Here is a 20,225-nt window from a genome sequence, read left to right as displayed (position 1 = left end):
TTTACCTGTTGGCATTGTTATCTGGTGTGCTCCCTGGGGCATTTGGTGGGCAGCTGTGGGATACAGGAAGCTGGACTAGATGGGCCTATGGCCTGATCCAGTGGGGCTGTTCTTATGTTCTTACCCTATCACATCTAGTTTTGGAGACATGGTATAGCCTCTTTAGTGAATGGTTCAAGCAGCTTCCTCATGAGGAAGCCTACACCATGGCTTCCTCATGAGGAAGCTGCTTGAACCATTCACTAATGAGGCTATACTATATCTCCATAACTAGACAGTGATAGGGCAAAACGGATACCATTTTTGGAATCGGCACCCCAAATTCATATTAAACCACCATAAAGTTTGGGAAAAACTTTTCTGACCCTCAATTTTGTAGGCCTGTGTAATAAGGCAGGAAGTCTCTTATGTTATTTTTTTAAAAAATGCCTTCATAGATAAGTTATTTTATCCTTTAGATTACACCTATTAGATTATAGAGGAACCTGGTACTGGGGTTCTTTATTTTAATATTTCAGCTGGAAGAAATAGCTAAAATGAAAAGCTATCATCATTACAGGTCATTATCTTCTGATCTCACTATCTCAAAATCAACTTTGCAATTACAAATGCATGCTATAATGAGCAAAATAAGAATATGGAAAGCTAGTGACTACATCAGTGTTTCTCAAACTGTGGATTGGGACACACTAGGTGGGTCATGAGCCAATTTCAGGCTGGTCGCATAGCACCTAGCTCAGCCACCATTGAAAATACAGAGCTGAAATACTGGGTGGGCTCAGGGTAGGAGAGAGACCTAGTACTTTGCTCCAAATAGGCAGGAAGATGGGATACTGGAAAGGGGGGAGGACTGTGTGGTTGAAGAAAGATCCAAGTTTGTCTTCTGCCTTGACTTCCAAGTTGGAATGTTTTAATTCCAAGTTATGCAAAATAACAGCACAAGCACACTGTGCAATGGGACTTTTGGCTGATCGTGGTTTAGGCTTGAGGCCTACACTGATGCTGTCACTTCTGGTCATGACATCACTTCCAGGTTAATGACATAACTTCTTTGTGGGTCCCGACATATTCTCATTCTAAAAAGTGGGTCCCATCGCTGAAAGGTTTGAGAACCACTGGACTACATAATTGTGATTGGTTCAGTTGCTACAATTTGTTTTCCAACTCTAAAATTTTATTTACAGTTTAAACTTCTAAGCCATCTCATTGCTGAAGTAACTATTTCCACGTAAAATTTGACATACTGAAAGACTATGGGCATGATCCAAACACCATAAAAGGCACCTACAACATAATGATTTCAAGGGGGGAGTTAAACGTGCATAACCCTCTACCACTCAAATCAATAAACTTTTCGTAAAAAGTATTTAATGTGGACTGAGTTCATCACAGAGAAGAGCGAAACAGAGCTAAAACACAACACTGAAAAAACAAAATAAGGAAATTACCTATAGCTGTGGCTGTCACACAATGCTTGGTAAATCGATGCAGAAAGGGAAGCTGCTAAAGAATAAAGTGTATGCACCTAAAGAAGAGAAATAAATAAATCAATTTTATGGGACTACAGTTATAAAACAGTGCAAACTGGTGTTATGTCAAAGTTTTGAGAGATTTTATTTTCTATGTGAACACTACTATTTATGGAGGCAGAGGGCAAATGGTCCATTAAAAAAGGTCACCTTCAATTTCATGCTTTTTTAAAGACTGAGAACAACAGCTGTGAACAATCTGTTTATACATAGATGTCATTACAACACAAAAACAAAAACTGGAAAGGGTTTCTTCACCACATCATTCCAGCCAATCACACAGTGAATGTATACATGTTTCCCATGGGGTTCCGTTCCCAGAACCCCCACCAACACCAAAAACCGTGGATGTTGGAATCTGTGGATTTCAGGGGGTTCCAAGCCTCTGAACCTGACCAGAGCTCTGCTCCAGTCAGGTCTGGAGGGGCCTTCGGGGGGTCAAAAACCACAACTTCCAGGTTTTGGCTGACAACTGGAAGTTGTGTTTGGCCCTCAAGACTGAAAAGCATGACTTCTGGTTTTTGGCCCCAAACCGGAAGTTGTGTTTTTCCGCCCTCTGGGGGGCCATAAAAGGCCTTCTGAGGGTCAGGGAGGTCATATGCACCCTCCCCGGCTCTCACAAGGGCCTCTGGACCTGACCAAAGCACAGTTCCTGTCAAGTTTGGAGGGCTACAGGTGGCCCACTCTGTGGGTTCAGAACCTGCAGGTATTAAAATCCATGGGCACTGAACCTTAGGATATGGAGGGCCGCCTGTAATGTCATGGGCCATGTAACCAATGAGCTCTAGCTACCCAATCATACTAGCAATTTGTCATTCATATGTAGACTATATCACATTGCTTGCTCTCTGCTTGGCATAATTATTGCTTTAACTGCGTAAACTCAAGGCATAGTGACAGGCAGAGGTTGTACTGCTCCATCTGATACTCAGGAGGTCTGGCTCAGTTGGTAGAGCTGCTGCCTTGTATGCCTGAAGATCTGAGGCTGCCAGTTCAAAACAACTGGAAGTACCCAAGAACTGACGACATGCTGATATACTGATGAGCTGACCCTCAGTGGCAGAGAGGAGTTGCCTTCAAGTGGAGCATGGGAGGCGAAGGGCCAGAGAGAGGCCAGACTGTGAAGGAGTCCAGCTAGAATGAGGAGTTCTAGGAAAGATTAGAACTATTCAATTGTAAAAATCCCTACAGGGGTTTAGAACAGCCTGCCTATGTAAACCGCCTTGGATTAAAGTCTGAGGAGAAATCTGAGGACCAAAGAAAGGCGGTATAGAAATACCTGTATAAATAAAATTAATAAAATAAATACTCACACTGTGGACATTGCTTTAATTGGATTCTATGTGCGTAGAATCTACTGCATACAGGCTTCACTGGCAGATGGTTACACCTCCCAAAATCCTCTTACAATCCATGGTTTGGAGGGTAATGATCATGTGGATCAGATTTATGTACAGGTCCCTATCAGAGCATGGAATTCAGCAACAAAGACAAAATGGTAACCTGCTAAAGCTGAATTTTTGCCTGGTGAGACCCAGGATCAAAGAATAAAATACCTGCTCAACTACAAGTGTAGATTAGACTGACCCAGGGTGGGAAAGCTTTACTTTTTATCCTATGTGAATAAAGAAAACAGAAAAGAAAACTAAGCACAATCTCAATCCTTTCCCAATGTGAGTCTTGTATGCAGAAGGTTCTTCAAATCAAACCATAATCAAATCACATTCACATCAATTCACAGAACATTTTCTCTTCCATTACCTTTACATCTTCAATGTTGGGATAGGGCGGTGTTTTCATCTGTACGATTGTGTGAAGGATATCATGGATGTGGTTGTTTAAATACAGTACAGGATTGGCGATAACTGTTTTTGTTGAAGCAATGCTTGCTGAGAGCAATGGAAGTGTTGTGGGCAATGGAAGAGGGGACTGAAGCTGCTTGACTGTAGTTTCCTGGTGGAATATATATATATATTTTTTAAAAAAGCTATCACACTATTACCAAGCACCATATTCGCATACAGAATACAGGTCTTAAAATGGCCTAGGGGCTCCATATTGCACAATGACGGTACGGCCTTTGCTGTGCTGCTCTGGGAGGACGTATCGCAGCCCATTGCAAGATATGCTGCTGTCAGATCCCCATAGGATTGGGCTGCCTATGTATTAACTGGGCCCAGCAGAGCAACCCCCTAGCTTCTGCACAAATTTTGCTTCTTCCCTGTGGTCTAAATCACGCCACAAACTTTCATGCTCTCCTCTTGCACCTCTTCCTTTACCTATCTCCATGAACGCCTGACGCAGCTTTGAACATCGCTAGCTATGCCTGTGATTGGCTTCGTCCCATTTTAACTACAATCATGGTGTGCATTTTTAAGTTCTTGACTCAGGGGTGCTCAGTCTAAGATGTCTGCAATAAACAAGTCAACTCACGTCCTTTTGCAAGTTACTCTGTGGAAAATTTTCTTCCCTCTGAGCCAGCATGGAAAAAAAGAAACCATCATATTGCCAAGGATAAATCTACATTTCTTAACAAAACACAATTTCACTCCCCACACTTGCGCTGTACCCTGAAGCTTGGTTCTTGTACTTCTTTAGGAACAGGGTGAAGGGACTGGCAGGGGGAGATGATGTACTAAACTCACTGGGATTTTTCTAAGCCCTTTTCAAGAAAAAAGGCCTTGAAGCTTTATTCAGTTTTCCCGGAGAGCTAAAACAAGCAAACAAACTTGTTTTTGAGGTGCGCCTAGGGAGTTCACTCAGTGCTATGTTTGAATTCTTATGCCAGCTGGTATTATTTGAATAAAAAATAACTTGAATTTCCATTGCTCCGAGAACGGGGTGCTCAGACCCTGGCCCGGTGGCCATTTGTGGCCCTTGAGGACCGCCAATCTGGCCCTTGGGGATCCCCCAGGCTCCAATGAGCCTCTGGCCCTCCGGAGTCTTGCTGAAGCCCGTGCTGCCCAACGCGACTAACTCTCGGTGCAAGGGCTGACTGTTTGACATCTTGCACGAGCTGCAGGCCGAGGGCTCCCTCCGCTGCTTGCTGTTTCACATCTGTGAAGCAGCAGGTCGGCCTTGCTTTGTGCAAGGTCTTTTATAGGTCTTGAGCTATCGTGAGACCTTCATTCATTCATATAAGTTCCATCGCTAATATATTCATTTATGTAAATTTATTCAAATTTTAAATGTAAATTATTTTTCCCCCGGCCCCCAACAGTATCAGAGAGATGATGTGGCCCTCCTGTCAAAAGGTTTGGACACCTCTGTTCTAGAACCAGTATAAAAGAGATAGTCGCCAGGTTTGAAACAGGCATGCAACACATCAGATGCTTGCTGAAACTAAGCCAGTCTGGGTCCGACCACGCCATGGATGAGAGACTCCCTGGGAACCCCACGTACATGGTCTTCAGTTTCCAAAAGAAGAAAGGCAAGACACATTAGATGGCAGAATTGCAGAGCGCCAATATGCAAGTTGGTCTTACCTGCTGTGATTCCTGCAACAAAAACTTCAGCTCCATTCTCACAGATGCAAGACCACCGCCCTGGGCTCCATGAAGGCTGCAGTAGCTTAAGAAAACTCTCAGGAGGGCTTGGTTTTTCTGCAACCACCATTTCCGCCGCTCAGCGTGTTCGCGCTTGGCTTGCAACCGACGCCTTTCGATCTGATGCCGTTCGTAAGAGCCAACGTCGGGCTTGTCCACCACTTCTTCATGATCAAGGAGGTCTCCGTTTATTTTGGCATCGGTTTTGCAATAGTCTTTGTCACGGGCTTCATGGTTACATACTTCATGCAAAGCAGCAATTTCTTTCTCCAGCCAATTGTAGAGCTGGAACCGGAGCTTCCCTCCGTCAACTTCGTAGCCAGTCGCCAACGTTCTGAGTTCCGTCATGAGGATTTTTAGACAGGCTCTGAACTTCAGCTGCTCAGCAATCACGTCAACCTCAGCGGCATCTGGGTCCACATCTTCGCCTTGACCCGCTTCTGAGCTTTTTTCACCTTGCTTTTCACTTTTCGGTTTCAATTTTGAATCCTTCATTTGCAAACCATCCTCTTCTTCATCTTCCTGTGAACTACTTTTGTCTTCGCCCCAGTCAAGTTTCAGGGGCTCATCCTCAAACGTCACTGCTGGCTGACTCCAGTCAACTAGGGCTGAAGATTCGGCACTTGTCACAGTTGACAGAGTCACCAAGGGCTGTGACCAGTCACTGACACTGCCTTCGCCCAGTGTCTTTGGCTCCAATTTCACACCATTCTGCACTGTAGGGCTTGGGGTGTTCTCTTCTTTTGTGATAAAAAGGATGGACTTGTTGCTTATCTTGGGAAGTTTGGAAAGAACTTCGAGAGCCAACACTGGGCACCCCACTTTAAAATGAGCATTTGCAGTAGTGAAAAACAGCTTTCTCTCAATTAGATTAATTTTGTCCACAAAGCTTTTCTCTGTTGGTATACCTAAAGTAGCTACAGTCCCTTCAGGAGAGCAAAAATTTCTTCTCATGAGCAGCGGGTGGGTACGAAGGTAGTTGTAGAAACTGAATACCACAGGATTGCAGGATTTGACAATAACTAGAGAAAAGTCAGAGCTATGTTAATTGAACATGTCAACACACAGCTGTAAGGGCCGATACAAAATATTAGAACTTGCTACTTTACAATAAGGTGCCAATGAACAGGACAGTCAGGCAGGGAGACTGTTTATCAGGAGACAATCCTCTGGTGGAGAATTCCACCAGTTGGGATCAACCCAAAGTTTCTGGTCCGCTATTCACATAGCCATTTGTGTGCCATCCCCCTCTGCATCTGGACCTATTTCAACATGGACAATCCACACCCACTCCATACAATCACGCAAGGAAGAAAATCCCCAGATTTTCCCCAAATGCACACAAAAGTATTCTGGTTAAGTCCGCAGTCCTCAAACTGTGAAATGGACCACCAGGAAGAGGGCATGAAAGATCTGGGGTCCAGGGCATGACGGATGGCTAGTCTGGGCACTAATGGCTGTGCAATTGTACCTTGTCTTGGTGAGTGGCTTGCTGAGGGCATCCCAACCTTTCCAGCTGGATAACAACAAAGAGACGACATAAAACTGCAGCTGTTATCTAATAAGGGTAATCTTCCGAGTCCCCTCTCCATGAACCTAGAATTTAGGGCCTTTTCTATGGTGACCCCCCAGTTGTGGAAGTATCTCTTCAGGCATCTCTGCCTGGTACCAGCACTGCTCTCTTGTCATCAGGCAAGTCATTACGTGTTTAAGTCCACAGCAAGTTATTTTGTGTTTCTGATAGTATTTAAGATCTGATGGTATTTAAGAACCTTGGATAGGTTATCTGTCGTTTTATCTGCTGTTCTCATTTGTCTGGAGGTTTCTTTGTTTCAATTAATGCTTCAGACAGACAGACAGTATTCTATTGCATACATTGCCATTTGCTTTGTAAGGCTGCAATCCTATGCATGCTTACCTGGAAGTAAACCCTCACTTAAGTTAACGGAACTTTCTTCTGAGTAGACATGCATGGGACTGCACTGTAAGTTACTTTGGGGTTTTTAAAATAATAAAAGATAGAACAGAAATACTTTAAATAATAAAAACAAATTTCCCTTCCAAGACTCATTTTTTTTCCCCAAATAGTCTGACAGCATTCCTTTTTCACCTGGATTTTCATCATCCTCCTTTGGCGTTTGTTCCAGTAAAGTGTCCAGTGCTCTGATATATTCTTTTATCACCCAGTAGGCAAGGCTTCGCAGGAAAGGATCTGGGTGCAGTTTGGAACAGCTGAATCCAGTTCCATCTTTCGCACAGCCCAAAATCTTTTCATATAGAATAGCTGTATATGTGGAGGATATCTCAAATTCAGATTCATATAAACGAGCAATAACCATAGCCAACTGGATGTCTTCCATTTTCTCAAGACATACCTAAGGCATGAAACAAGACCGAAGTTCAGTAACAACATTAAAAAAAAGATTTTTAGACACTTGTAGATTCGTTTATATGAATAAACTTTCCAATCTTGTGATGCCATGTGTAAGTAGGGACTCCAATGCATGCATGCCGTACTCCAACCACAAGGAATCCAACCACAAGGACTCAAAAGTCCATCATGAGTTATAAGCCATGATGTATATATGCAACCTCCTTGTAGGGTCCCTGCCCTGGAGGGGCCTGGAGCAGGCTTGTCCCACCCCCAGGGAGGCCTCAGATTAGCTGAAGGGGGAGGGGGTTCTAGCACCCTTGTCCTCCTCCCTAGCAGAGCTGCCAGACCTGGCCTAGGAGCAGGAGCTGTTTACCTCACAGCTCCCTGCTTCACAATGACCGCCTCTCATCCCTGGCCTCCCTGTTTTATGGAGCAAGTCCTCCCCCTTTGGCCCCTCCCCTTCCTCCAGGTAGGGCAAAAAAGGCCTTTCCTGTTCCTGGCTTGTTTCCTGCAATGTTCCTTGTTTGCCCTGCCAGCCCCCTCTGGCTGGTTGCGGTGAGCCAACATGCTTTGCCCCCTTCAAGGGCAGGGAAGTCTCCCCACCCTGGGCATGGGGTGCCTGCTCCAGGGTAAGTCGGAAGTCAGGGCATCTGGGAGGGGCCCCGACACTCCTACTTTTAGAAATGGGCTAAGTCAGAATGCCAGATGCAAGGGAGGGCACCTGAATGCAGGTCTCTTGTTGTCTTGTGTGCTCCCTGAGGCATCTGGTGGGCCACTGTGAGATGCAGGAAGCTGGACTAGATGGGCCGATGGCCTGATCCAGCAGGGCTCTTCTTATGTTCTTATAACTCTGCCATTCAATATGTGCCAAGATGAGAGTAAGAATGGGGAAGCCTTAAGAACCACACACAGATATAAATAAACCTGCCAATGAGGACAACACTTCATGCACCTGATGGTGGCCCACAAAAGCTTATCTTAAAATAAATTCATAGTCCTTAAGGCGCTACACAACTCTATTTTTCCTTTCATCCAATTGACCAGAGATTCCCAAAGTGTGCACCTACGAGGCAGCCATCAGGGCATCACAGAACCTCTGCTGCCCAGCAGCAAGATCGCACCACAACCTTGCAAACAGTGGCCGGAGGCTCGGCACAGCGGGTAGAGCTGCTGTGGGTGTTTTTTGTGCACTTGAAAAATCCTGCCCTGGAGCTGTCTGTAGGGTCGTGGTCAGCCTCTGAACCCAGAAGTGGTGGTGATATAATTGTATGACGTATTTCACATCATTGCCACTTACTTCCATGTTCTGAGTGCTGCCTCGGCAGCATAAAGGGCATCATGAGCCTGGTAAGTTTGGGAAGGAACGTAACACAGCTACACTTTTGACATTACAGGTGGAGCCTATTTATCCGCGTGAGTTCCGTTCCGTGACTCGGCGCAGTTAACAAAAAACGCGTTGTGCTAACTTCCATAGAGTTATGCAAATACTGCAGCCTTCCTTCCGGATGGAAGGAAACTAAGGCAGCTGTTATCAATCCCCTCCCCTCTGCTCTGTACTCAGGAGGTCTGGTCTAGAGGGACAGGAGGTCTGGTCTAGAGGGTTGAGCCTCCATTTGTCTGAAGATAACATCTGAAGGTCACCAGTTCGAGGCCACCGGCACCGTGCGACCTTGAAGCAGCTGACAAGCTGAGCCGAGTTATTCCATCTGCTCTGAGCGTGGGAGGATGGAGGCCAGAATGTGCGGCAGGATCAAGAAAGAAACATCTGATTGTTGTGGTTTCTTGAAAGATAGAAACCTTCCTATGTAAACCACCTTGAATAAAATCTGAGGAGAAATCGGAGGACCTAGAAAGGCGGTATAGAAATACCTGCATTATTATTATTATTCCTCAGCCCTTTTTGGCCGGAGGACCCTCAACCCCCTCCCCAGGATCTGACAACTCCCTGGGTTTTTTAAAGCAATCCCCTCTGTTGCTACCACACCTGCCCCTGTGTGTGCGTGTGAGTGAGAAAGAGCGAGAGCAAGCTCCACCTTGCTGCACGTGTTCGGGCTACAGAGGTTTTCTGCCTCCCCTTCCCCTCCTCCGCCTCTTTGCAGGCTCAGGAGCTCCAGGAATGTTACTGTTCCTTGCAAGGGGAACCTCTTCCAGGGCTATTTCCCTGCCTGGGCGAGGCGGAGCCTTTTTGCAGTGTTTTGGGCTGCCCGGAAATGGAGCGAGACACCAGGGTAGGGCAAAGGAGGCAAAGGTGTGTGTGACTATCAGTACCCCCACCCTGTTGAGACAAATCCGCAGATTAAAAATCCGTGGATAAATAGGCACCAGTATATTTAAGGCTCATTTTGCTTTTTGCACACAATAAAGGAAAAATAAATGCAATGTACTCAACCACCAGAAGACAGGTCAACTATCTAGGACTTGCTGATAACCCAACTCATTCCTTTTTCAGGCCTTACATGCAAGCATTAACAATGACGTGGAATAGCATGTACATGAAGCTTGTTAGTGAGTATACCTCTATAGCATCCTTTAATGACCCAGCTAATAAGAAAAAGGCCGCTGACTGTTCAAAGCGCTGCTTCCCCAGCAAAGCAAAGGCATTCTTCAAAGCTGCTTTACGCCATCTATCTTCACTGAAATTATGGCTGAAGAACTGCGTCATTTTCTCCTCATGCTGAGACCTGTGCCAAAAAGACAACAAAATCAATTGAGATACACAAAGTAGAATGTTAGCCAGAAAGTTGGCAGGAGCTTCCATAATTGGCAACAGTTTTCCCCTTTATCTTAATAGGGTTTGAACTAAAAATTACCGAAATAGGCCCCACACCACAGCTTTTTTCTTCATTGCAAGGTAGAAAAGTGCAGCGTCCAGGGCATCGTTGTTTCTCTGGAATGCTGCTTTTGCAACCTGTAATGTGCAGGAGAAAAAATGTATCATTTGTGTGATGCACCAATGCAGTCCGATACCTTGTCACCGGTGGTGTAGCTGGAGGGGGGGCGGGGCAGCCAGTGTGGCAGGGAGGCTCAGCGCGGTGGGCAAGCGGCCCCTCCCTTCGGAGCCATTCCCAGTGGGGGGGGGGGAGGAAAACGGAGCCATACCACCGCTTGTCACAAAACTAAGGTTGCCCTAATCAGTTGCACAGTTCTATGCATGTCTACTCAAAAGTAAGCCCCACAGCGTTTAATATGGCTTAGGTCACAATCCTAACCAGGTCTACTCAGAACTAAGTCCTATTTTGTTCAATGAGGCTTACTCTCAGGAAAGTCAGGATTGCAGCCTTAGTCCCAGGGAAGTATATATTGTAATGCAGCCCAGGGCTGCCCCAACTAGGAGGCAGACAAAGGCAGTCACTTCAGGTGATGGACAGACAGGGGGGCACTTGCCTTCACCCACCTCCACTGCTCTCTCTCTTCTTGCTCCCTGTATTTGAAGATGAAAAAGAAGAATGGAGCAGAAGAAGTGTGGAGAAGAGCAGAGTGGTGGGCTAGAGCAGGGCCTTTCAGACAGCAGCCTGCAGGCCAGAATCGTCGCCCTTCAAAAGCCCTCCCCTGTATGACCAGTGCTTACCGTTCCATGGGGGAGCCTTGACAAAGCGCCTCTGTTCGCACCCAATCATCTTCACGTCCAGTCTCTTCTGCCCGGAAATCCAGGTGCAAATCCTGCTGGGACATGGGAGGCCCGAAGTGGCTGGACACAAAGACGACGGGGCAAATGGAGACACTTTGTCAAGGCTCCCCCATGGAAAGGTAAGCACTGTCCGTGCCAGGAAGCTTTTGCAACGCCACTTTGGAGACTGCTGGGCTAGAGAAGTGGACTTCCTTTTCTGATCTCTTCACTTTCTTTTCAAATTCAGAACGTGCAATGAGGAAAAGTTGCAGCAGCTGAAATGCTGCCAAGTAAGGGGAACACCAGTGGCGTCCACCCTCTCAAAGGTTTAGAAAAACCTCCCAGATGCAACTAGAATAAGGTTGAAAGGTTCCAGTCCTGTCTGGGAGGTCCTGCCGGGGGGGGGGATCCAGGAGTTTTGCATCTGTGTTAGGACTCAGAAAACGTCCCAAATGCAACTGGAACAAGGTAGCAAGGTTCCAGTTCTGTCTGGGAGGTCCGGGAGGGGGGTAGCGATCCAGGGTTCAGCATCTGTGTTAAGGCTCAGAAAACCTCCCAGATGCTACTGGAACAAGGTTGCAAGGTTCCAGTCGTGACTGGGAGGTCTGCAGGGTGGGCGATTTGGGGGTTCAGGTATTTATATACCGCCTTTCTTGGTTGTCAGATTTCTCCTCAGACTTTAATTCAAGGCGGTTTACGTAGGCAGGCTGTTTAAATCCCCGTAGGGATTTTTATAATTAAAGAAAGTTTCTATCTTTCAAGAAACACAACATTTCAGATGGAACTTTTGCGGTCTGTTTTCACTTTCTGGCCTCCTCCCACACTGGCTGACAAGCAGCTCCTTCCGAAGAGCAGGTGGAATAACTTGGCTCAGCTTGTCAGCTGCTTCAAGGTCTCGCCGTTCACGATGCCGGTGGCCTCGAACTGGCAACCTTCAGATGTTATCTTCAGGCAGTTGGAGGCTCAACCCTCTAGACCAGACCTCCTACCCTTTAACATGAAGGCAGAGATACGCTGGCCCAAATTACCTTTTCCATGCATCTTCGGAGTGTGTTGATATTTCTAACCCACCATCCTATCCCCATCGCTCTTAGTTCAGACCACTGCGGGTCTCCTCTTTGAATTGCAGGAATCATGTTGATTAACTCTTCTTCGGCTTCTGAATGAAAGGCCCAGGCAAAGTGGCAAGTAGAAACACCTAAACAACGGTACAAAGGTGGGAGTGATGTCAGAATACATGTATGTAAAGGCATAGTTAACAAATGAAATAGGAAAATCCCCTTTTCCAAACAATTTAAAAATGGCAAGTTACGTGAGAAATAATTGGGGGCGGGAGAGAATTGAGAACAGTGCATTTTCTAAGGTTGTCACCACTCACTGGCTCTTTAGTCACTATGTACAGAAGTTCACAGTTTATTGGGGTGGATACAATAGCTTCAATCAGTGCAAACTGTGGAACAAATCCTTACTGAGCTTTCAAATTCAGAACAGAAATTAATAATATTGAATACAATTGTTTTCAAATCTTTGAAACAAATGAAATGTCTTACAGGGGCTCCAGCAGTCAAACACATTTACATTACATTTATATCCTTCCCTTTCTTCATAGGGTGTACCTGGTTCTTCCCCTCATTTTATCCTGGCAACAACCCTGTGAGGTATCCAAGAGTGAGGGCCCAATCCTGTCCAATTTTCTGGTGCTGTTGCAGCGTGTGTGTGTGTGTGTGGGGGGGGGAGAAACAGAGGCCTCCTCAAGGTTAGGGAATGTTTGTTTCCACTTTAGAGGTGCATTGTGGCTGCATCAGCACTGACAAGCTAGATAGGATTGAGCCCTGAGACACAAAGATTGCCCAAGGTTACTTGGTGATCTTAATCAATAAGGGCCCAATCCTATCCAACTTTCCAGTGCCGGTGCAGTCACAATGTAGCCTTGAGGAACAAATGCTCCCTTACCTAGAGGAGGCCTCCATGATTACACCCTCACTGCAGGATGCAGCTCATGCCCCATTGGCATGGCTGCACTGGTGCTGGAAAATTGGATGGGATTTGGCTCTAAGTGAGGATTTGAACACAGATCTTCCGGTATGCCACAATCTAACCATTCCATATGTCATTAAAACTTTTCCCACAGCCAGCAGCAGGGTCAACCCCTCTACTATGCTGCCCCACACTTGTTTAATAATATTCATATTAAAAACAACACTGTATTACCTTGATGGAGAAGCTGAACACGGTATAAAGGTGGGAGTGATGTCAGAAGGCATGTATGTAAACGCATAGCTAACAAATACCGCAAGCCACATTCATCTAGAGTTTCTCTCCCTGTAAAAATAAACATGCTTGTTGCATAACTGTGCACAAAATACTGTGGAAACATATGGACAGACACATATCTGCACACACACAGAGCTATCCAGACACATTTAAACATTGACTAACAAGACGAAAGGTTTAGATCAGAAAACCAATTAAGTAATATCAAACCTAGTTTAAAAGCATCCTGCACTTAGAAATCTTGCTCTTTTACCTATACCGGGGTGTCAAACATAAGGCCGAAGCTTTTTATCCGGCCCTCAGGCTCTCAGCTGCTGAGGTGTTACAGCTGAAATGGCAGCCCACACGAAAATTGGGCTTTCCAAAATCTTGAAATATGATCAAGATTTGTGTACTTTCTCTTCTGTCATTTGCAGTTAATGAGTTTCTATGTGAGAACAGGGTCTGATTTCTGGCCATTAGCTGCTTAATGATGCCACTTTCTGCTTAATGACATCATTTCCGGCCCTCAGCTGGAGTCCTGAACGCTAACTTTGGCCCTCTGTATGAAATGAGTTCGACACCCCTGACCTATACCTTCAAGGACATTTTAAAGGCAGGAATCAACCACCATGAACCCTGCAAACTGGACTCATGAGGGATCATTTAAGTAGAATTTTCCTTATATTCAGCAGGGGGAGAACAACTTCATTGCAGGAGGTCTGGTCCAGAGGGTTGAGCCTCCATTTGCCTGAAGATAACATCCGAAGGTCGCCAGTTCGAGGCCACCGGCACCGTGCGACCTTGAAGCAGCTGACAAGCTGAGCCGAGCGATTCCATCTGCTCTGAGCGTGGGAGGATGGAGGCCAGAATGTGCAACCAGATCAAGAAAGAAACATCTGAATGTTGTGGTTTCTTGAAAGATAGAAACCTTCTTTCAAATTGTAAAAATTCCTATGGCGTTTTAATTTGCCTGCCTATGTAAACCGCCTTGAATAAAGTCTAAGGAGAAATCTGAGGACCAAGAAAAGCGGTATAGAAATACCTGTATTATTATTATTATTATTATTATTATTGTCCATCCCAGTGTAGCATTTTTTCCATTGATTGTCTGCCATTTTGTGCCTTGTGCATTTTTCTTTAAGTTGTAAATCCCTCTGAGACAGGGAACAATTTTTAAAAATATCTTTTTATTATGAAAATCACTTTGCAAAATTTTGCTGGGGATAAGTTCCTGCCACCACCCACAGAGACTGGAAACCCTGGATAAGGTTTCCTGTTAACGTTCTCTGAGTCATTCCACTAGCATGCAGACTTCCGTCCTGTTTGTCTGTCTATAAGAATTGTGCTTATATGATGTCAGTATATAGCCTCCAATGAAATCAAGATGCTAACTGCTACATATTAGTATAAACAAGAACAACAAAGGTAATGGGCACAGAGGGGTGCAGGGAACCATGGATAACTGGATCAGCGGATACCAAATCTGCAGATACCGCAGGGTGCCTGTATACTAAATTATTACTATTATGAACATTTCAAATTATTAAGAGAACACTGTGTGAGAAGGAATGGTCCACCAGTGCCTCACCTTTTGACCTACACTTCTATTTGTGCACAATTATAGGGGGTTCCCTATATACACAAATTCCATATCCGAGGATTGGGCCTGTGGAGCCCTCCTGCATGCACCCCTTCCAGAGGTTAGGGAAACTCTGCTTTCCTTGCCTCCAGAAGGTCTTCTGAGCCCAACAGAGGCCGTGCACATCTGCCTGCAGCCTCTGTCGGGCTAAGACGGACTCTTAGAGTCAAAAAAGTCACTTCCCCCCCCCAAAAAAAAATCAAGATTTTTTAATGCCTTATAAGGCATAAGGAGGCTTGGGAAAGCCCCAGAGAGAAGCCCCAATTCCCGCAGCCTCTTTTGGGCTCAGAAGACACTCTGGAGACAAGGAGGGCAGAGCTACACATTGCCTCCGGGGGGGGGGGCATTCCCTGGTATTCATGGTTTTGCTTAACCACAGGGGGTTTCAGAATGGAACCCCATAGATACTGGGGCACACTTGTACTACTAACATCATTCTATTTTTGTTAATTCAAACAATCAGGGTATTAATTACAAAATCAAGCCAATTATTTACCTGAGTAATGCTTATCTCTGTTTTCATCCAGTTCAGTGCTTGTAGTGGCCACAGTGTCAGCCAAGGCAACCAGGAACATCTGCTCAAGTCGAGTGAGTCCTGGCAAACTTGAGTGCATTAGATGGCTTGAAAGGACGCTAGCATGTTCTCGGCCAAAATAAGTCGGTCCATACTGAGAGAGATTAATTACTTTGGATTTATGCTCTCTCCTTTCTGGTTCAAAGTCAATGAAGTCATCTGTTGTGACTGGCTGAACCTGGAAAAGGTCTGAGTACTGATCTCCTGTTTTTCTTCTAGCACCATCTTCTAGGACTCGAGGCCCTTTTGGGACTTCCTCAGTTTTGTATGTGGAATCTTGATCTGCTGAAAGCAACGCGTACAAGGGCAGCGGGGGAATAGAGTCTATTTCTGTATAGTCCCGAGTGCCATCTTTCCCAGTTGTGATGGCATCCTTTGCGGTGCTGCCACTTACGCTAATGGTTCGAGAAAGATGGCGTTTCGAGCCGCCATCTCCAGCTTCTGGGTCTTTCACAATGGCGACTTCTCCTGCGATACATTTGACTAAGTGCGAAAGAATGGCTTTTGCTCTACGGACCTTGCCCAAATCCATCAGTTCTAGGAGCTGGGTTGGGTGGTATTGTGGAAGAGTAGGAGAAAGGACATGAGCGGCTTCAAAAAGGCCACCATCTTGAATCACAGTGGGCGTACCAAAGACATCATCCACAACACCTGCTCCATCAATTATACTGGTTTTCTTTGCCAATAAATTAACCTTAAGTGGATCTGGAATGGGCGAGTCTTCAGTCAAAAAACCAATGTTTTCACCTACTCCTGATTTTATGGCATGTTTCCACTGTGCATACACGTGCATTTCGCAGTCCATGCCCACTACCAGTATACCATCTCTTACCCAAGACAGAGACACAGGAAGTGAAGGGGTACCATCTACAGAGGACACCAAGTCTATCGATCTCAGTAGCACCCATTTGGACTTTATACCTTGCTTTATGCTACCACCTAGTGGTAAAGTAATGACAGCTACACCATCTTTGCTGCTAGTTTGTTCAGACACGATTCCTGAAAGCCGCCCATACATGAAAATATTTGCACCCACTCCCACTGTAAGTATATGCGAACCATCTTCTTTGGAAACCCAGTCCAAGTGCACCAAATGCTTGATGTTTGGCATAAGGTATCGGTCCTTGTTCAAAAAGACATCTGATTTACTGTAAACAAACAAATTACTGTCTACGCTAACTCTTGAATCAAGAACACTCCCAACTTTCACTAAATCGTCCAAATGAATGGTCTGCTCCAAAACCCACTCTGATCCTCCAGTAGATTCACATTCAAATATACAAACGTGCATAGAAAACTCTTTGGAAACGAAACCGTTATGTTGCACAGGTTGCTTGTATGCCACAGCCAAGCGCCCTGTATATGAGCAACTGACAGCAACTGGTCTTCCCACTATGAATACAGTGCTGCTGTCACCTCTTTCGTCGTTCATCAAAGGCCACTTTTGCCAGCGGTAGGTCTTTGTTTCACTTTTGCTATTCTCTACAGAACACCTCCAGAATCTCACTTTGTTATCTGAGCAGGAAGTCACCAGCAAATAAGGTGCGAGACAGACAGGGTAGATGGACGAAGAGCTCAGGTGCCCTAAATAAAGTAGATAATCATTGGCAATCTGCATAGCAACATTTATATGACCCTTAACAAGCCTTCTAAAAATATTCGCTCACAATGTTTTTACTACTTTGACTGCCCACAATGGGCTAGGTTGGTGGTAATGGGAGCCACATTCACTCACTCAATGAACATACCAATTACATTCTCATGTAAAACATTTAACAGCCTGAAGGTGACCTTTACTCACCACGTACAACCAGTAATTTATATGCCTGCATGAATATATAAGATGCTTGGTGTTTCTTAGCAGTATCAGGTAAACAAATACATTAGTTTCAGAGCCAATTGCTTTTACTTTATGTCAAATCATTTGTGAATATATAAATGCGAAAATTAGACCAAAGAAACCATGTATAGGAATAAATATATAGTGGAGAAAATACAGCGTTAGTTCAGATGATATTTTAACAGCCACCATTGGGACAGGACAGGTCCTGTGATTACACATGTGATGTTCTCTCCCATCATGCTGGGGCACTGCCACCAAAATATGTGGGACATGCATGGTTTGTCTGATCTACCTCCATATATTATTTTAAAGATGCATGGATAGATGGTCCAGATACCCCACTAATCATTAGGTATTGGCACCCTAGCATCACGGGAAGATTCAATACGTGTCAACTTGCATCCTTAATCATGTGGAAGAGGGCCAATAGGAAAAATGTAATTTGGACCAACCCATACATTACAGGTTGGTATCTACAGGGGATTCATTCTTGGACAACTCACAGACTCCGAAACCCACAGATCTGCAGGTTGCAATCCATTATGGCCTCTGGACATGACCGGAACGTCATTCCAGTTGCATCCAAAGTCATTCTGACTTTGGCCTCTATGCATGGCCTCTATGGTCCTTAGAAAGCTTCCCAAGATGCAACTGGAGCAAGGTTCCGGTTGCATCCAGGAGGTCCTCAGTGGGTCCTCCAGCCGCGGGTTTGGAACCCATGGTGGGTCAAATCCATGTGTTCCAACTCCACAAATAAAAGAGGACCCACAGTTTTTGCCAAAGTTTTCACCTACCAAATACAAAGTTAGACATATAGTCCATCGTATTGTTTTACCTGCAGAAGGAGTAGCTCTGATTACTTCTACACCAACTGGAAGATCCAAAGGACAGCTATAGACAAGACTAGAACTCAAAATGAGTTTACTAGCTGTCTGAAGATTAGCAACAGATGAAGAACGCGGCATTGGAGTTGTGCCAGGGGAGGTATCTGGAGACGAATCTACAGTCTGTTGCCCAGGTATGCTTAGCTGGTTTCCAGATGACAAGGCTTCAACAGATTTTGCTTTAAAAGAACATTATGAATAATCAGCTACAGAGTATAGCAAGGGTACATTTTTTCTTATTTTCAAATTTGGAATTTTTTAAAAATTTCAAATAAAATTTCAAAAGTTTTTAAAAGTCAAACGAAATGTAAGAATGAACCAATTTACAGAGGAATGTTGCTTAGCAATGTTCCGATTAGCGATGGACCATCACTGATCCCTGTCCCCCCCCCCAAGCCTCTGAAGCAGAGGTGAGCTGTGTGCCCCTCACCTCTGGAGGCTTTCCTGAGCCCCTCAGAGGTAGTGTACTGAAATCAATAGGCTTAAGGGCATTTAACTCAGTGTTGAATTTTGCCTGATACATTTGCACAACGTGAGGAGGGACACTGTTAAAATGGCAGTCCTCACATTTAGCAGGGGGAAAGTAACTCTCTCTATTCAGTCCAATTTTCCAGTAGTTATTTAATGGTGTTTGCCTTGTTCCTTTTTTCTCTCCAAACTGGAAGTCTGTTTGGAACAAGGAATTTTTGTTGTTGTTGTTAACAAAAAGTACATAAGGTGTACCCCAGCTAACTGAGCAAAGAGGCACCTTTTAAAGCACTGCCCTCTTATATTTAGCAGGGGGAGAGCAACTGTCCCTCTTCACACCAGAGTGGTATCTCTTGCAGAAGCTGTTGCTGGTATCTTTTCTATATTTTCTTTTTTTTAAAGATTGTAAGGTCTGTGGGGACAGGGAACCATTTGATTTATTTTACTATGTAAACAGCTTTGTAAACTACTCTTGTTGAAAAGCAGTATACATTAAGAACATAAGAACATAAGAACAGCCCCACTGGATCAGGCCATAGGCCCATCTAGTCCAGCTTCCTGTATCTCACAGCGGCCCACCAAATGCCCCAGGGAGCACACCAGATAACAAGAGACCTCATCCTGGTGCCCTCCCCTACATCTGGCATTCTGACTTAACCCATTTCTAAAATCAGGAGGTTGCGCATACACATCATGGCTTGTACCCCATAATGGATTTTTCCTCCAGAAACTCGTCCAATCCCCTTTTAAAGGCATCTAGGCTAGACGCCAGCACCACATCCTGTGGCAAGGAGTTCCACAGACCGACCACGCGCTGAGTAAAGAAATATTTTCTTTTGTCTGTCCTAACCCGCCCAACACTCAATTTTAGTGGATGTCCCCTGGTTCTGGTATTATGTGAGAGTGTAAAGAGCATCTCCCTATCCACTCTGTCCATCCCCTGCATAATTTTGTATGTCTCAATCATGTCCCCCCTCAAGCGTCTCTTTTCTAGGCTGAAGAGGCCCAAACGCCGTAGCCTTTCCTCATAAGGAAGGTGCCCCAGCCCTGTAATCATCTTAGTCGCTCTCTTTTGCACCTTTTCCATTTCCACTATGTCTTTCTTGAGATGCGGCGACCAGAACTGGACACAATACTCCAGGTGTGGCCTTACCATCGATTTGTACAATGGCATTATAATACTGTTTTGTTCTCAATACCCTTCCTAATGATCCCAAGCATAGAATTGGCCTTCTTCACTGCCGCCGCACATTGGGTCGACACTTTCATCGACCTGTCCACCACCACCCCAAGATCTCTCTCCTGATCTGTCACAGACAGCTCAGAACCCATCAGCCTATATCGAAAGTTTTGATTTTTTGCCCCAATGTGCATGACTTTACACTTACTGACATTGAAGCGCATCTGCCATTTTGCTGCCCATTCTGCCAGTCTGGAGAGATCCTTCTGGAGCTCCTCACAATCACTTCTGGTCTTTACCACTCGGAAAAGTTTGGTGTCGTCTGC

At 45.1% G+C, this 20,225-nt stretch overlaps 1 protein-coding gene across 3 annotated transcripts in view; it reads right to left on the bottom strand.

Moving 5' to 3' along the window:
* Positions 1–20,225, bottom strand: part of DMXL2 (Dmx like 2) — a 94,953-nt gene that overhangs the window by 29,417 nt on the left and 45,311 nt on the right. For all 3 annotated transcript variants that reach the window (XM_066634827.1, XM_066634825.1, XM_066634826.1), the window contains exons 17-26: positions 18,203–18,430; positions 15,447–17,108; positions 13,267–13,377; positions 12,084–12,253; positions 10,259–10,356; positions 9,964–10,129; positions 7,185–7,449; positions 5,015–6,096; positions 3,291–3,482; positions 1,449–1,525 (exon numbers count right to left, since the gene is read on the bottom strand). In XM_066634827.1, the coding sequence (XP_066490924.1) occupies positions 1,449–1,525; positions 3,291–3,482; positions 5,015–6,096; positions 7,185–7,449; positions 9,964–10,129; positions 10,259–10,356; positions 12,084–12,253; positions 13,267–13,377; positions 15,447–17,108; positions 18,203–18,430 (4,051 nt within the window). The remainder of the gene's footprint in view (positions 1–1,448; positions 1,526–3,290; positions 3,483–5,014; positions 6,097–7,184; positions 7,450–9,963; positions 10,130–10,258; positions 10,357–12,083; positions 12,254–13,266; positions 13,378–15,446; positions 17,109–18,202; positions 18,431–20,225) is intronic.

This window comes from Tiliqua scincoides, chromosome 8 (genome assembly GCF_035046505.1).
Source record: "Tiliqua scincoides isolate rTilSci1 chromosome 8, rTilSci1.hap2, whole genome shotgun sequence".
Taxonomy (NCBI): Eukaryota; Metazoa; Chordata; class Lepidosauria; order Squamata; family Scincidae; genus Tiliqua; species Tiliqua scincoides.
Note: the sequence above shows the minus strand (reverse complement) of the source record. Positions and strands in the feature narration are given on the sequence as shown.